The 12,883-nt window shown below is 44.0% G+C and overlaps 1 protein-coding gene across 4 annotated transcripts in view; it reads right to left on the reverse strand.

Annotated features, from left to right (window-relative positions):
* Nucleotides 1–304: 304 nt before the first annotated feature.
* Nucleotides 305–12,883, reverse strand: part of LOC148031405 (RNA helicase, ATP-dependent, SK12/DOB1 protein) — a 228,864-nt gene continuing 216,285 nt past the window's right edge. For all 4 annotated transcript variants that reach the window (XM_087684930.1, XM_087684931.1, XM_087684929.1 and 1 more), the window contains one exon: nt 305–922. In XM_087684930.1, coding sequence (XP_087541056.1) covers nt 704–922 — 219 coding nt within the window. In that variant the 3' untranslated portion in view covers nt 305–703. The remainder of the gene's footprint in view (nt 923–12,883) is intronic.

Here is a 12,883-nt window from a genome sequence, read left to right on the forward strand (position 1 = left end):
TCTCACTTTTATATTGAGAAATATTCATTACTATTAAATCAGCATACCTTTTCATATCCAAAAGCAAATATTTCTACAATGATATTTGTTAGTAGATTTTTTTTGTCTGAAACCCTTAAATGGTACATTAGGAGGAGGTTCAATTCCCTCCATTCCAGTTTCCCTTTTACCTAAGAGGACTTAAGAACCCAGTTACCAATCCCACAAAGGGACTTGCAAAGCAGACCAAGTTAAGTAGTTGGAATTCATTTGGCAAGGCAGTGCATGTTTTAAAAGAAAATGCCTCCAAATGGACTTCTCCATGAAATAAAGTATCAAAACTTTTGATATTAGTGTCAATAAAATGAAGTATTGAGACGTTTGATATTAGTGTCGATAAAATGAAGTATGAAAACAGAGCTCATTCCATTAAACCTACCCATTGCAAAAATGACTCGTATGGAACCTGTGATGGAGCTTCTGAAGCTGGAAGAGGGGATAATAAAGAAGATAGAAGGTAGAAGACTGCTTCCTTGTGTAACTGTACACACTAGGGAGTTCTGGATGAGCACTTAACAAATTTTCGCATTGACCTATATTAAGCTTGATTGGTTTGCCTCCCTATTTCCTAAACCTACATTGCTCAATCAAGAACACATGAACACAAGGAGAAACTTGTCAGCTTATAAAAGCACTACCTACATTTTTCTGAATTCAGAAGGTTTCAATTTGAAACACCAGTTACATATAAACTAGCTGCAAATACAATGTCTCTCTTTATGGCCTCTGATGCTTCAAGCATTTTTTTATGTAAGTTGGAGTTTCCAATGATTCGTGCAGCATTGCGGAACTCTCGACAGGTCTCATCAAGCCTTACTATCGTTCTCACTATAGATCCTTCTGGAACATCAGTGAGCTCACAAATCTGTGCAAATGGTGTACCCTGCAGAAACCAAAGCATCATCAAAGCACTAATCTCAAACATGGTGAGGGTAGACAAGTCACATACAAACAACTGACACAGCAAGAAGACTTGAAGTGCTGCCTTGAAAGATGCCAAGGGTGTCTACACTAATTAGACAGGTCAGACAGAAAGCAGAACACGTGGGGTTTCACCAAGAATAATTGGTTATTACATGCTTCATAAAGTATGACCTATCATCTTTGAACCAAAGCATCATCAAAGCATTAATCTCAAACATGGTGAGGGTAGACAAGTCACATACAAACAACTGACACAGCAAGAAGACTTGAAGTGCTGCCTTGAAAGATGCCAAGGGTGTCTACACTAATTAGACAGGTCAGACAGAAAGCAGAACATGTGGGGTTTCACCAAGAATAATTTGTTATTACATCTATCATCTTTGTGCTACAGATGTGAAGGTAAATAGGTTACGTGGTTGAACCGGCCATTTGCTCGTATGTTGTCACTGTCTATATCTCAGTGTCAACAGGAAATTCAACACCTTGCAAATGCAAGTTCTTGAATAATGATATAATTCACAGTCCACATTCCAAGTATCAAACCTTCCAAGGTAAAACACTAGTCAAAAGGAGCTGATGGAACAGCAGAAAATACATCTAAGACGAGGTTATGAGTCATTGGACCACATCAAGCTCAACTCCCAAACAAGTGTACAGTTACTTAGGATGTTCATGAAGTGTACAATTGCTTTTCGTCTTTGTACACATGTGGTAAGGTGACACAATGTTGACTGACAAGCTCATAGGGAAGCCCTCACATGTTGCTCTATTAAAACATATGTCACTATGGGTGCTAGTATGCCGCAAGCATGTGAGAAATGTTTTGCCGCTTGTGAGAGTGTGCAATGGAAGAAGGAACTTGAACATAGAGGATGAGAGAGACAATCTGCAAGAGAAGAAGAAACGAAACCTGCACTGAACAAGGAACAAATGCTGAATACAGGACTGATCAGTCCCTGCACGCAGCCCACAACGTCAGTGAAGGACCCAGATCAGGCTGATGATGATGGCAGCACCGAAGACGGAGGAAGATGACGGAGTCAAAGTGTGCACCTGCCAAGGAAGGAGGGAAGATGATAATCTAATCGATTGCCAAGTGGGAAATGGCTGTAAATAGCCAAAAATCCCAAAAACTGGCCAACCTAAAATTTGGGGCCAAAAATATGTCCGACCAAAAAATGCCAGAAATGCTGAAAAAAATCCTAAAAAGGGTGCACAATGTTTGACAGGTTGAAGAATGCAGAATTTGCCCCGGGAAATACACAAAAAATCCTGACTGGAGGAGAAAATGCATTGAAATGCAATAAACTGAGTGATCTAGAATGAGCTACCTCCTCCATCAAAACAAGTGATAGACATGTCAGAGCTCCTAAAGTCCTTGTCTAGGCTCATAGCCAAGAGATGACAAAGCATGACAAACATGACTGCTAACACCCCCTCTTAGATCCTGGATATGGCAGAAGGCCAAGGGAGATATGAATCTTGGGGTGGCAAGAGGAATGCTAATGTCAATGAAGTCCATCGATGAAGACTACCGATGAAGAAGCTCCTCACGATCCTGGAAAACCCCCTCTAAAACAATAGGGGCCAAAAAATCCATAGTTGCATCACCGAGATCGTTCCCCTCTGAAAGGGATTGGGGGTTACAAGGAAACCACCGGAGGAGAGGGTGGGGGATGGGAAGGAACCTGTGGAAAAGGGTGCACAAGCGGAGATGGGTGTAGCAATAGACAACTGCCTCCACGGAGGACCCTACACAAGAGAAGGGGAATGGAGCCTAGAAAGCCCGCTCTCCTGCCAACCTGTTGCAATAACAACCCCTTGTAGAAGAATCCTCAATACAAACAGTCTGCTCGGTGAAGACAATCTAGGTACCGAGCCTTGTAAGGCCATAAACTGAGAGAAGTGAACAGCCCAAGTCCGGATCATAAAGAGCCTATAAAAGGGAGTTCGACGCGTGGTCATGAAATAAAGGCAAAGTCTCAACACCACAAATAGGCATTGAAACAATGTCACCAACAATGACAACCCGCAAACAGAAAGGGATAGATCCTGCAACAAATCATCTCGTGGAGTCATATGACTAGAAGCTCTACTATCAACCAACCAAGGTCTCTCAGAAGATGAGGCAACCAATAAAGAAGGCTCCTCCAAGTCAACAATATGAAGGAAAACTGAATCATGGGTAACTGCTGGAGTAGATGTACAACACTCAGATATTTTAGCGCCATCCTTCACTCCTCGACGAAGGTGAGGGTACTTCTTCCAACATTTTTCCTCTAGATGTGTCCCCTTCCCATAATATGGGCATTTAGGCTTCTCTGGATCCAAGTTAGAACCTGAAGAACTCTCATGTCTTTTAGCCTGTGACTTCCCTTTCTTCTGCGTCCCCCCTCCCGAACCTACAACGAAAGCTTTGGTAGTGGTGGATCCACTGTCTACCTCTTTGGCACACTCGTCATGCTCCAAAATAAGCGAGGCAAGCTCCTCCCATAGAAGCTTCTCACGGGTCCTTAATGTAAGAAGGCTGGTGTAGAAGACATCAAACCAAGGAGATGGCAGCTAAGTCAAAAAGAATCATGGCCATATCCTCTGAAGAGATCAGCCTGCCAAGGCACGCAAGCTCGTCCCTCATGTCCTCCAACCTGCTGATATGATCCTTCATGGAAGAAGAATCATCAATAACAAGCATCCGTAAATTCTTCTCAAGAGTAATCCAATGGGCAAATGTCTTCTAATGGTACAAAGAAGTAAGCTTTGTCCACACTCCTGCTGCTTTCCGCAACCTGTGTACATGCACTAGGATAGAATCCTGTAAGCTGATAAAGAGGAAAGATCGAGCTCGTGAGTTGAGCCGATCCCATACGGCCGCACGATCCATTGATGATCCAATGGTGGGATCCTCCACTGGATGGGGAATAGAATGGGTAACAAACTCCCAAAGATTGAAGGTATCAAGGATACACTCCACCTTACATGACCAAAGTGAGTAGTTGGAACCATCAAGCCAATCTTCTTTGGGCAACGAAGGGAGTATGGACACTTGTATAAAGGGTGCCATGGAAGGCATATGAAGGCCAGTAGAACGAGCCTTCTGTGAAACATGGAGAGAATGGGGAGGAGAGGGATCTCGTACAAACGGGCTAGGTGATCTCCGGTTGTCGCGTGAACTAGCACGAAAATCTCTCTGTCTCATAAAGGAACGAACAGAGACCTCATCCTCCGAAACAGCAAAGAACTGGTGATACGACATCTTCATATGTATTTGCAAAACACCCACAAAAAATCTGCATTTTGGTGGTAGATGTGAAGGAAACTGCTAGGGTTTGCACTAAGGACACACAGAGTGTACGACCACGACAGAAACACAAAGAGACAGACACAGACACAGACACAGACACAAAGGGCAAAACTCAAACCCTAAACGCAAAACTCAAAACTCAAACACAAACAGCAAAAGGGAGAGAGAGAACACAACTCTGAAGTGAATGAATGCTGTAAATGAATGTAAGAGTGTACAATGTGCTCAAGGGCAGAGCAATGTCGGAGTGTGACATCCACCAAAGACGGATCCCAAGTCTGTGACCACTAGTCAGAGTATAGGAGTGCTGAATAGTGAATGGCAGTAGGCTGGCCACCAAAACGCAGTAGTTTGGAGGCTCGAAATTGGTAAACGCAGCAGTGTACCACCGATCGAAGGCTGGAAACTATGCACAGTCAGTTGTAAACAACAGGCTGAAATAGTGCCAGGGCTTGCAATGCTGAAAACGCAGACTGGCTGACCCTGGAGATGATGGACAACAGGTTGAACAGCAGTTTGGGACAGTTTAGAGCAGTCGCCAGCAGTTGAGAGCTGTCGCCTACAGCAATGGCCAAGCTGAAGATAATGTGGTTGCAGTCGATGATGGCTGGACATCAGATGGAGGCGGGGGTGCGGGCTGGAAACTGGGCGCCAACAGCAGAGGGTATGTGGGCTGGTGTAACCTGCAAGGATGATGGCTGAATGGGGGCAGCTTGTCTATTTATAGATGTGGAAGGGCGCCCCAAAAAGTAGGGTTTCTACTAAACTCTCTCGAACCGCTCCCCGTTTTAGGGTTTCCATTGAACTCTCTCACACCACTCCCTGTTTTAGGGTTTCACTCTAAAAGAGCTTTTTTAGTGTGTTTTGGGGCTGTTTAAGAGGCTAATCAACAAGTAATGCATATTTTAGCTTAACACTCTCTCTCAGGTCCAAAACTAAGCGGAAAGGTTAGGCCAATCATTGTGATAGTTATGTATCCCAAGGCGTCCCACCCCAAAGTAGCTAAGGCATCGGACAAAGGGTGCATGTCGGCTGCCCAGTGGCCTATCAAGACTATAGAGGCGATGATTATCTTACCAAGAGAATCCAAGTAGGCACCCCAGAGAGGACAAGGCATCGGACAAAGGGTGCACATCGACTGCCCAGTGGCTTACCAAGCCCTACAAAGGCGGATGGAACTACGTGGATTTTTTTTTAATTTTTATTTTTGAATAAGTGAAGTAAATTTGATGGGATGCGGCCGATTGAGTAAAAGTGACCCAAAAGACGGGAGTAGGGAGGGTACACCCAACACATCACCAAACAGTATAGCTAACCTATCCACTCAAGGTGTCGATGACGAGCAAAAATAGGTGATGAGGTATCCATGTGAGAAAGGACGGTGGTGTGGTAACAGCAGCTGCCGGTGGAGACATCTTAGGATTTGCGCAAGTGGTGCTCTGCACAATGAGATGCAAAGTATGCTGCATGCTAAAGAATGCTCATGTAGCAGGTGCCACTTGGACAGTGTCTCTCGTGGGGAAATTGTTCACTTGCCCAAGCGCCCTAGTACAAGGATGATGTAATTATGCAATGCAAAGGGTAAGAACAAGGGGAAGAAGCCGATGTCAAAGACAAAGTGCTGAAGCTTGTAGAATACCAAGAAGGATAGGAACCCCCTCTCAACCGGGATGTAGATGCCGAAGAAGAAAGAGGAGCCTGATGTCAGTCTTCATATGGTGCTGAGAACCATAAGGAATGAAAAAAGATGAAGTGGATGAAGCACCCCGCTAGAAGAGCAAGGTAGAAGTCATTGCCATGATAGCATCGAGAGAGATGCTGCACAATCCGCCTTGGGAGGGGAAACCACCATGCTGGAAGAAAAGCAAGCACTCCTAGGATGATGAAACCATGAAAGGATCGGTGCGCATCCCCACGTCTCTAGGGAGGACCAAAGCAGTCTGCAAGTTAGCCCTACAATGAAAGACATAACCTTGCAAAAAAGATGAGAATCTGCAAACACAGAGGTCAGTGGTGAGATGCTCCAAAGCAAAACAAAAAAGAAAAAAAAATCTAACTCAAATTAAATGCAATGAATGTGTATGTGTGTGAGTAAATGCAGCGGAAGACAAAAAAATGGAAAAACTAAGGATAATGAATCCTATGGGCCCGACTCTAAGAGTGTGAAAAATGAATGCTAGACTGACCTAACGTATCCGAAACAACCTAGAGACATGCGAATCGAAGAAGATGACTACCATCACGTATGTCCAGTAGCAGGACTCTGCCAAGGGAACGCTTGAGGAGGTGGAGAGGAAGGTGAGATGGATGCATAAAGTGCAATGGGATCGGAACCTGCAGACCAATCAGCCAATCCCTCAGGGGTAGTGAAAGAGATGGGCCGCCGAGGCTATAATCGAGCCACATGTCCAACAGCAACAACAATAGGTGTTGAAAGAGCAGATGAAGCAGGAGCGGAGGGCGTAGCCCCACTGGACTGTGCAGTTGCAATGGTTTGCTGAGGCTTTTCAGGTGGAAGACCTTGGGCCTTGGAGCGACACTCCTCGTCCACATGGCTTGCTCTCTGGCAATGTATGCAAAACTGGTTTTTCTACGGGAGTTGTTGCCAGATAGGTCTAGATTCTTTGGTTCCATTTGAGAAAGAGGAGTCACCCTTTGATTGGCTTGCCTTCGCATCTAGCGAGTTCTTGCCACCAGTGGTTGTCCCTCCCGAAGAAGAGGCAACCAACCGCTTCTGCTCTGAATAAGGTTGTAATGAGGATTTTTTATAAACTTGATTATACAACCTCGCGTAACGCAAGAACTCGCACTCAAACTCGTAGAAGGTTGGCAATCTAGGTTGGGAGATGATGTGTTGAATGAAATTGAAGTACTTGTCAGGCAACTTATTCACAAAGAATGTGACCTGATCGTCATCTGACTTTGGAGAGCCAGTAGTGGCGAACTCAACAAGTAACCGCCTATATTCAGCCAGCTTAACTTTCAGATCATCCCCTTCCTTAATAGATAACTCTTGAAGCTCAAAGTTGAGATTAATGCGCCGAATACGATCATGAGCCGCATAGTTGTCGAGAAGGTGACTCCAACGCTCTGACGTGAGCGGGAAGTGCTGCAATTGAGAGTGAAACTCAAGAAGCAATCCATGTATCAACTCAACATTGGCTGTGGCATTGCGGGCTCTCCATTGATAGATGTAATTAGAATGAGCTAGTCGAGGGTCCGACATAGGCTCTAGACCAATGATGAGGTCCCAAAGACCCTGGGACTCAAGCACTTGTTGCATGAAATTAGACCAAGTGGTGAAATTTGACCCATTAAAGCATGTCTTATTCGTGAAGGCATTCTTGGCCGTTGCAACAGGAGTGGTAGTGCTCGGAGATGGATAGTGTGAAAAAGTGTAGTGTGGGTAGGATGGGGGAGTGGAGTACACTTGGGAATGGGCCCCAGAGCACCCACCAGGCATGCGTGTAGTGTGCAAGGTGGATCCATAAGTAGGGATGGGTTGACTAGGCATGGGCATGGTAGCCACATGAGGAACCCAAGGAGATGGGACGGAAACACGGCGAGTAGAAGATGGGAATCCCTGCGTAGGTGTAACCCAAGGAGAGTGTAAAGATGCACCATAAGCTGAGGATGGAAACCCTTGCGTATGAGTGGTCATGGGAGATGTGAAGCTGGGGATAGTAAGGGGGATGCCCATCACAGTCGTCCTAGGAGTTATGGGTGTGCTCATGTGCTGAAAGGTGAGAGGCACTGTGTTAAAGGGTGGCATTCTCCCTAACGAAGTACCATGGTGCAAAGAGGTAGAGAATGGGGTGGAGAAGGAAAAGGTGCTAGGAGCGGAGATGGAAGATCCAACCCCTAGGGTGTGTGATGCAGAGTGTAATCCAAGGTTTTGCAAAGATGATGAGAGGTGTGATATAGAAGAGGGTGGGATGGAACGGAAGTGAGAAGTGTGTGTGATATGCTCAAATGAAATAGAAGCTGTAGATGTACCTGAATTTTGTTTGCTTCATGAGCACCCTCTATTAAAGTTCACATACGCAAAGCCATCCGGATCCTGTACGTCACAAGAAGAAACAGGTGAGGGTTTTGATTCATGCAACACAAAAGAATTGTACAAACCTGACATTGGACCTGGCTGAGATGATGATGGATCGCCAAAGGTTCCAAATGCCGTATGTCCTCCATGATGGGAGAGGTGGCCAGCCTCACCAACCGGTCCGGATATGGTAGCAAAACTGGTGGGAGGGGTGTAAACATCACCATACTTGTTGCGATAGTACTCCTCAAAGTACTCCTCTGTCATGTTAGTGAAATCTGGTGAAGGTGGAGTGTCGTCCTCCTCATTGAGTCCATAATGCCGTCTCAGGGCCTCCAATAATGGAGAAGCCTGATAAGACATCATAGCAACTGAAGAAGGTATCTGGGACATTGTGATTCAGTTACGAGTCGTATGGTGTGCCTTGCACAAAGACTAGCTCTCCACAATATCCGCAGGATACTCGTTACAAGAGCATAGGCTCTGATACCATGTGAAGGAAACTGCTAGGGTTTGCACTGAGGACACACAGAGTGTACGACCACAACAGAAACACAAAGAGACAGACATAGACACAGAGGGCAAAAATTAAACCCTAAACGCAAAAATCAAAAACTCAAACCCTAAACGCAAAACTCAAAACTCAAATACAAACAGAAAAAGGGGGAGAGAGAACACAACTCTGAAGTGAATGAATGCTGTAAATGAATGTAAGAGTGTACAGTGTGCTCAAGGGTAGAGCAATGTTGGAGTGTGACGTCCACCGAAGATAGATTCCAAGTCTGTGATCACCAGTCGGAGTGTAGGAGTGCTGAATAGTGAATGGCAGTAGGCTGGTCACCAAAATGTAGGAGTCTGGAGGCTGGAAATTGTTAAATGCAACAGTGTACCACCGATCGGAGGTTGGAAACTGTGCACAGTCTGTTGTAAACAGACTACTGAAACAGTGTCTGAGAGTGTTAGGGCCTACAATGCTGAAAACGCAGGCTGGTTGACCTTGGAGATGATGGACAGCAGGCTGAACAACAGTCTAGGACACTCTGGAGCAGTCGCCAGAAGCTGAGAGCTATCGCCTGCAGCGATGGACAGGCTGAAGATAATGTGGCAGCAATCGATGATGGCTGGACAATAGATGGAGACGGGCTGCAGGCTGAAAACTGGGCGCCAACAATGGTAGAGGGTGTGTGGGCTGGTGTAACCTGCAAACAAGGATGATGGTTGAATGGGATAGCCTGTCTATTTATAGATGTGGAAGGGCGTCCCAAAAATTAGGGTTTCCACTTAACTCCCTCGAACCGCTCCCCGTTTTAGGGTTTTCACTGAACTCTCTCGAACCGCTCCCCGTTTTAGGGTTTTACTCTAACAGAACATTTTTAGTGTGTTTTAGGGTTGTTTAAGAGGCTAATCAGCAAGCAATGTATATTTTAGCTCAACAGTAGATAGCCCCAAAACAGGAGGAAACAGCTACAGGATCACAAGGAAGTCGATGTAGAGGGTCTACCTAGGGCAGATAGACTATTGCCTGCACAAGGATTGTGCGTGCTGCTTTGCCAACCAGTCTCTTAGATACCTTAAAATTTTGGATATCTAGTATCAACATTGGTGAGCCTATAAAGTAGTCCACAGTACTTGCCCCTCCTTTGTGATTCCAATGTATCAAAGTATCAGATCCTGGTCATTATGGTGGATCATTAAAGATGGCTAGTCTATGTACACTTCCCAAAGCCAATAGATGAGTCCCATAAGTACTTACTCCTTTATCTTGGGCTGACCTACATAAGCCTATTTCATTGAGAAAGAGAATATCTACATAGAGTACAATAGGATGAGGAAAGACGTCATCTCACCCTCACCCATAAACCTCCTAAGAAAAGCAAAACGTTTTGCTCAGAGTCTTTTAAAAGCAGATCTGCAAGATTCTTGTCAGTCAAGATCTTGACAAGGTCAATAGACTTATCCTCTACCACCTCTCTGATGAAGTGATAGTACATTTCAATGTGCTTAGTCTTCGCATGGAGGACTAGATTACAAGCCAACTTAATGATACTCATATAATCTTAATGCAATGTAGTAATAATAGTAATAAAGGTCTGCCACCAGATAGCCTAACCATAGGGCCTCCTTGCAAACCTTAATGGCTGCAATATACTTTGCCTTAGTAGCTGCCTTCTTTGTGTATAAAACACGGGTCCATATCAACGTAGGAATACCCCTATGAATGCATAAAAGCATTAAACAGCATTAAACTTATGGTAGTACTCCCTAGGTGCCTCCTTAAGTCCATGAAGACTCTTCTTCAATTTCACACAAGGTGTTTTCTACCTTTCTCCACAAAGCCCTTAGGATGTTGCATAAAAATCTCATCATGCACGTCCCCATATCTGATAAAGATCTAGATCCAATTGAGCAACTAAGGTCAAGACCAAGTATAGGATGGTCATCTTGACTACAGGAGAAAAGACTTCATTGAAGTCAACACCCTGCTCTTACTTAAAACCCTTTGCAACCAATCCAGCCTTATCTGCTAGCTTAGGGTGACCAAGGATACTCTTCAATTTGTACACCTACTTGCATGGCAAAGTTTCCTATCAAGCAAGGAAAATAAGTCCCATGCATGATTCTTCTACAACGAATCAAACTCAGACTACATAGTTTTTTCCGAAGAATGAGAATTACCTCTCCGCATAGCCTTCTTGTTGGTAAGTGGCTTAGCAAAGTCTATTGCATGATATAATCCATAGAGGGCTCATAGCAATGAAGAATATGTGAGGCTCTAGGAGAGTGTCTCAAAGCTAGTTGGGGAAACTTGTATGGCATATCCTCTCTGTCTAATAGCATGATCTTGCACAACAGGCAGATCGTAGGCCAGTATATCATCAACTATAGCAAGCTATCTCACTGAACCTAGCTGTACAGTAGCAAGAGGCTCCTCTTGAAAGACCACCTTGCATACCTCAACTATCTACTTAGGCTACTTATATACATCTTCTCCTCATGGAAAATCATATCATGGTGGCTATGGATAACTATTAGAGCCTGTGGATCCCAAATGTGATAGCCCATCTCATGTGCATCTCCATATCAAAGAAAGATACATTTGACAGACTTCGGATCCAACTTATTACGCTTGTCTTTGGGAATATGGCACAAAGTCTCACATCCAAAGATCGTCAAATGAGTATATGATGGAGGTTTTTCAAACCATATCTTCTTTGTAACCTGATAACCAAGAGTAGTACATGGGAATCTATTAATGAGATGCATGGTAGTAATAATTGCCTATGCCCAAAAGTTTTGCGGTAAGCCTATCTGAGTAAGCATATTATGGATCTTTTAAGTATAGTCATGTTGATGCGCTTTGCAATACCATTTTGAAGTGCTATGTATAGGGCGGTCAAGTGATGCTTAGTACTCTATTCATCACAAAACTACCCAAATGCCTTAGAGACATATTCATCCCCATTATTGGACCTTAGGCATTTCAGCCTATACCCAGAGTGGTTCTCAACAAGAGCAACAAAGCGTTGAAAGATAGCCAGTACATACGATTTCTGCTTAATAGGTTAAGCCCAAACCTTATGCAAATAATCATCAATAAATGTCACAAAGTACTTCGTGTCACCCAATGATAGATAAGGCATGGGACCACATACATCAAAATGCACAAGAGCCAAAGGCTCACCCATCCGCGTGGAACCAGACTTCTTATGTGAGTTGGCTGTCATAAAGACAACGATCACATGAATCAAACAAGTAATTAAAGGACGGAAGATATTACAAACAAGTCAAGACTTTCATTTTTTTCAACGCCATGTGCCCAAGGCAACAATGACATACATGGTTAATAGACTCACATATAATCAAAGAATAGAGGCTATCAATCTTGGCACCTCAAGCAAAAACAAGACGGCCACATATAACCTTCCATGCATAATCACCAAAAGAGATATGATAACTTGCATCATCCAACTGTCTGGCAGATAGTAGACTTTTGGTCAAAGCCAATACATTATGTATATTTTGCAAAGCAAAAGAGCTGCCTGAAACAAATTGCAATCCAACATTTCCAATGCCAATGATATCCAATGTAGTATCATTTTCCACTCTTATAGAACCTGTAATGATGTGATAGGTATGAAAGCAATCCCAATGAGGGGTAACATGGAAAGAAGCCCCTAAAATCAAGTAGCCAATACTTAGAGTAAGTAGATGAAGCATTGGTCCACTAAATAGCATCAAGAGACGAAGCAACTAATATATAGTCATCATCAGTCTTAGTTTGCACTACATTTATCTCTTCGATCTTCACGCTCGACTTACTAGGGACAATGCCACATTCATCAGACTTGGCATTATCTTGTGTTTTTTCCTTGCCTTTCTCATTGTGTCTATCATTGTGCATTTTATGGCATTGCGGTAGAATATGACCCTATTGTCCACAATAATGACTTGTCAAAGAGGACTTACGTCCGTGGGACTTACTACAAGATTTCCCACGAGACTCACACTTACCTGTGTTGGCTAAGAGTCTCTACTACGCTTATTACAGCTATTACCATCATTTCTACCTCTAACAG

Source organism: Lygodium microphyllum, chromosome 9 (genome assembly GCF_053477565.2).
Source record: "Lygodium microphyllum isolate KBCC chromosome 9, Lygodium_microphyllum_v1.1.10, whole genome shotgun sequence".
NCBI classification, from domain to species: domain Eukaryota; kingdom Viridiplantae; phylum Streptophyta; class Polypodiopsida; order Schizaeales; family Lygodiaceae; genus Lygodium; species Lygodium microphyllum.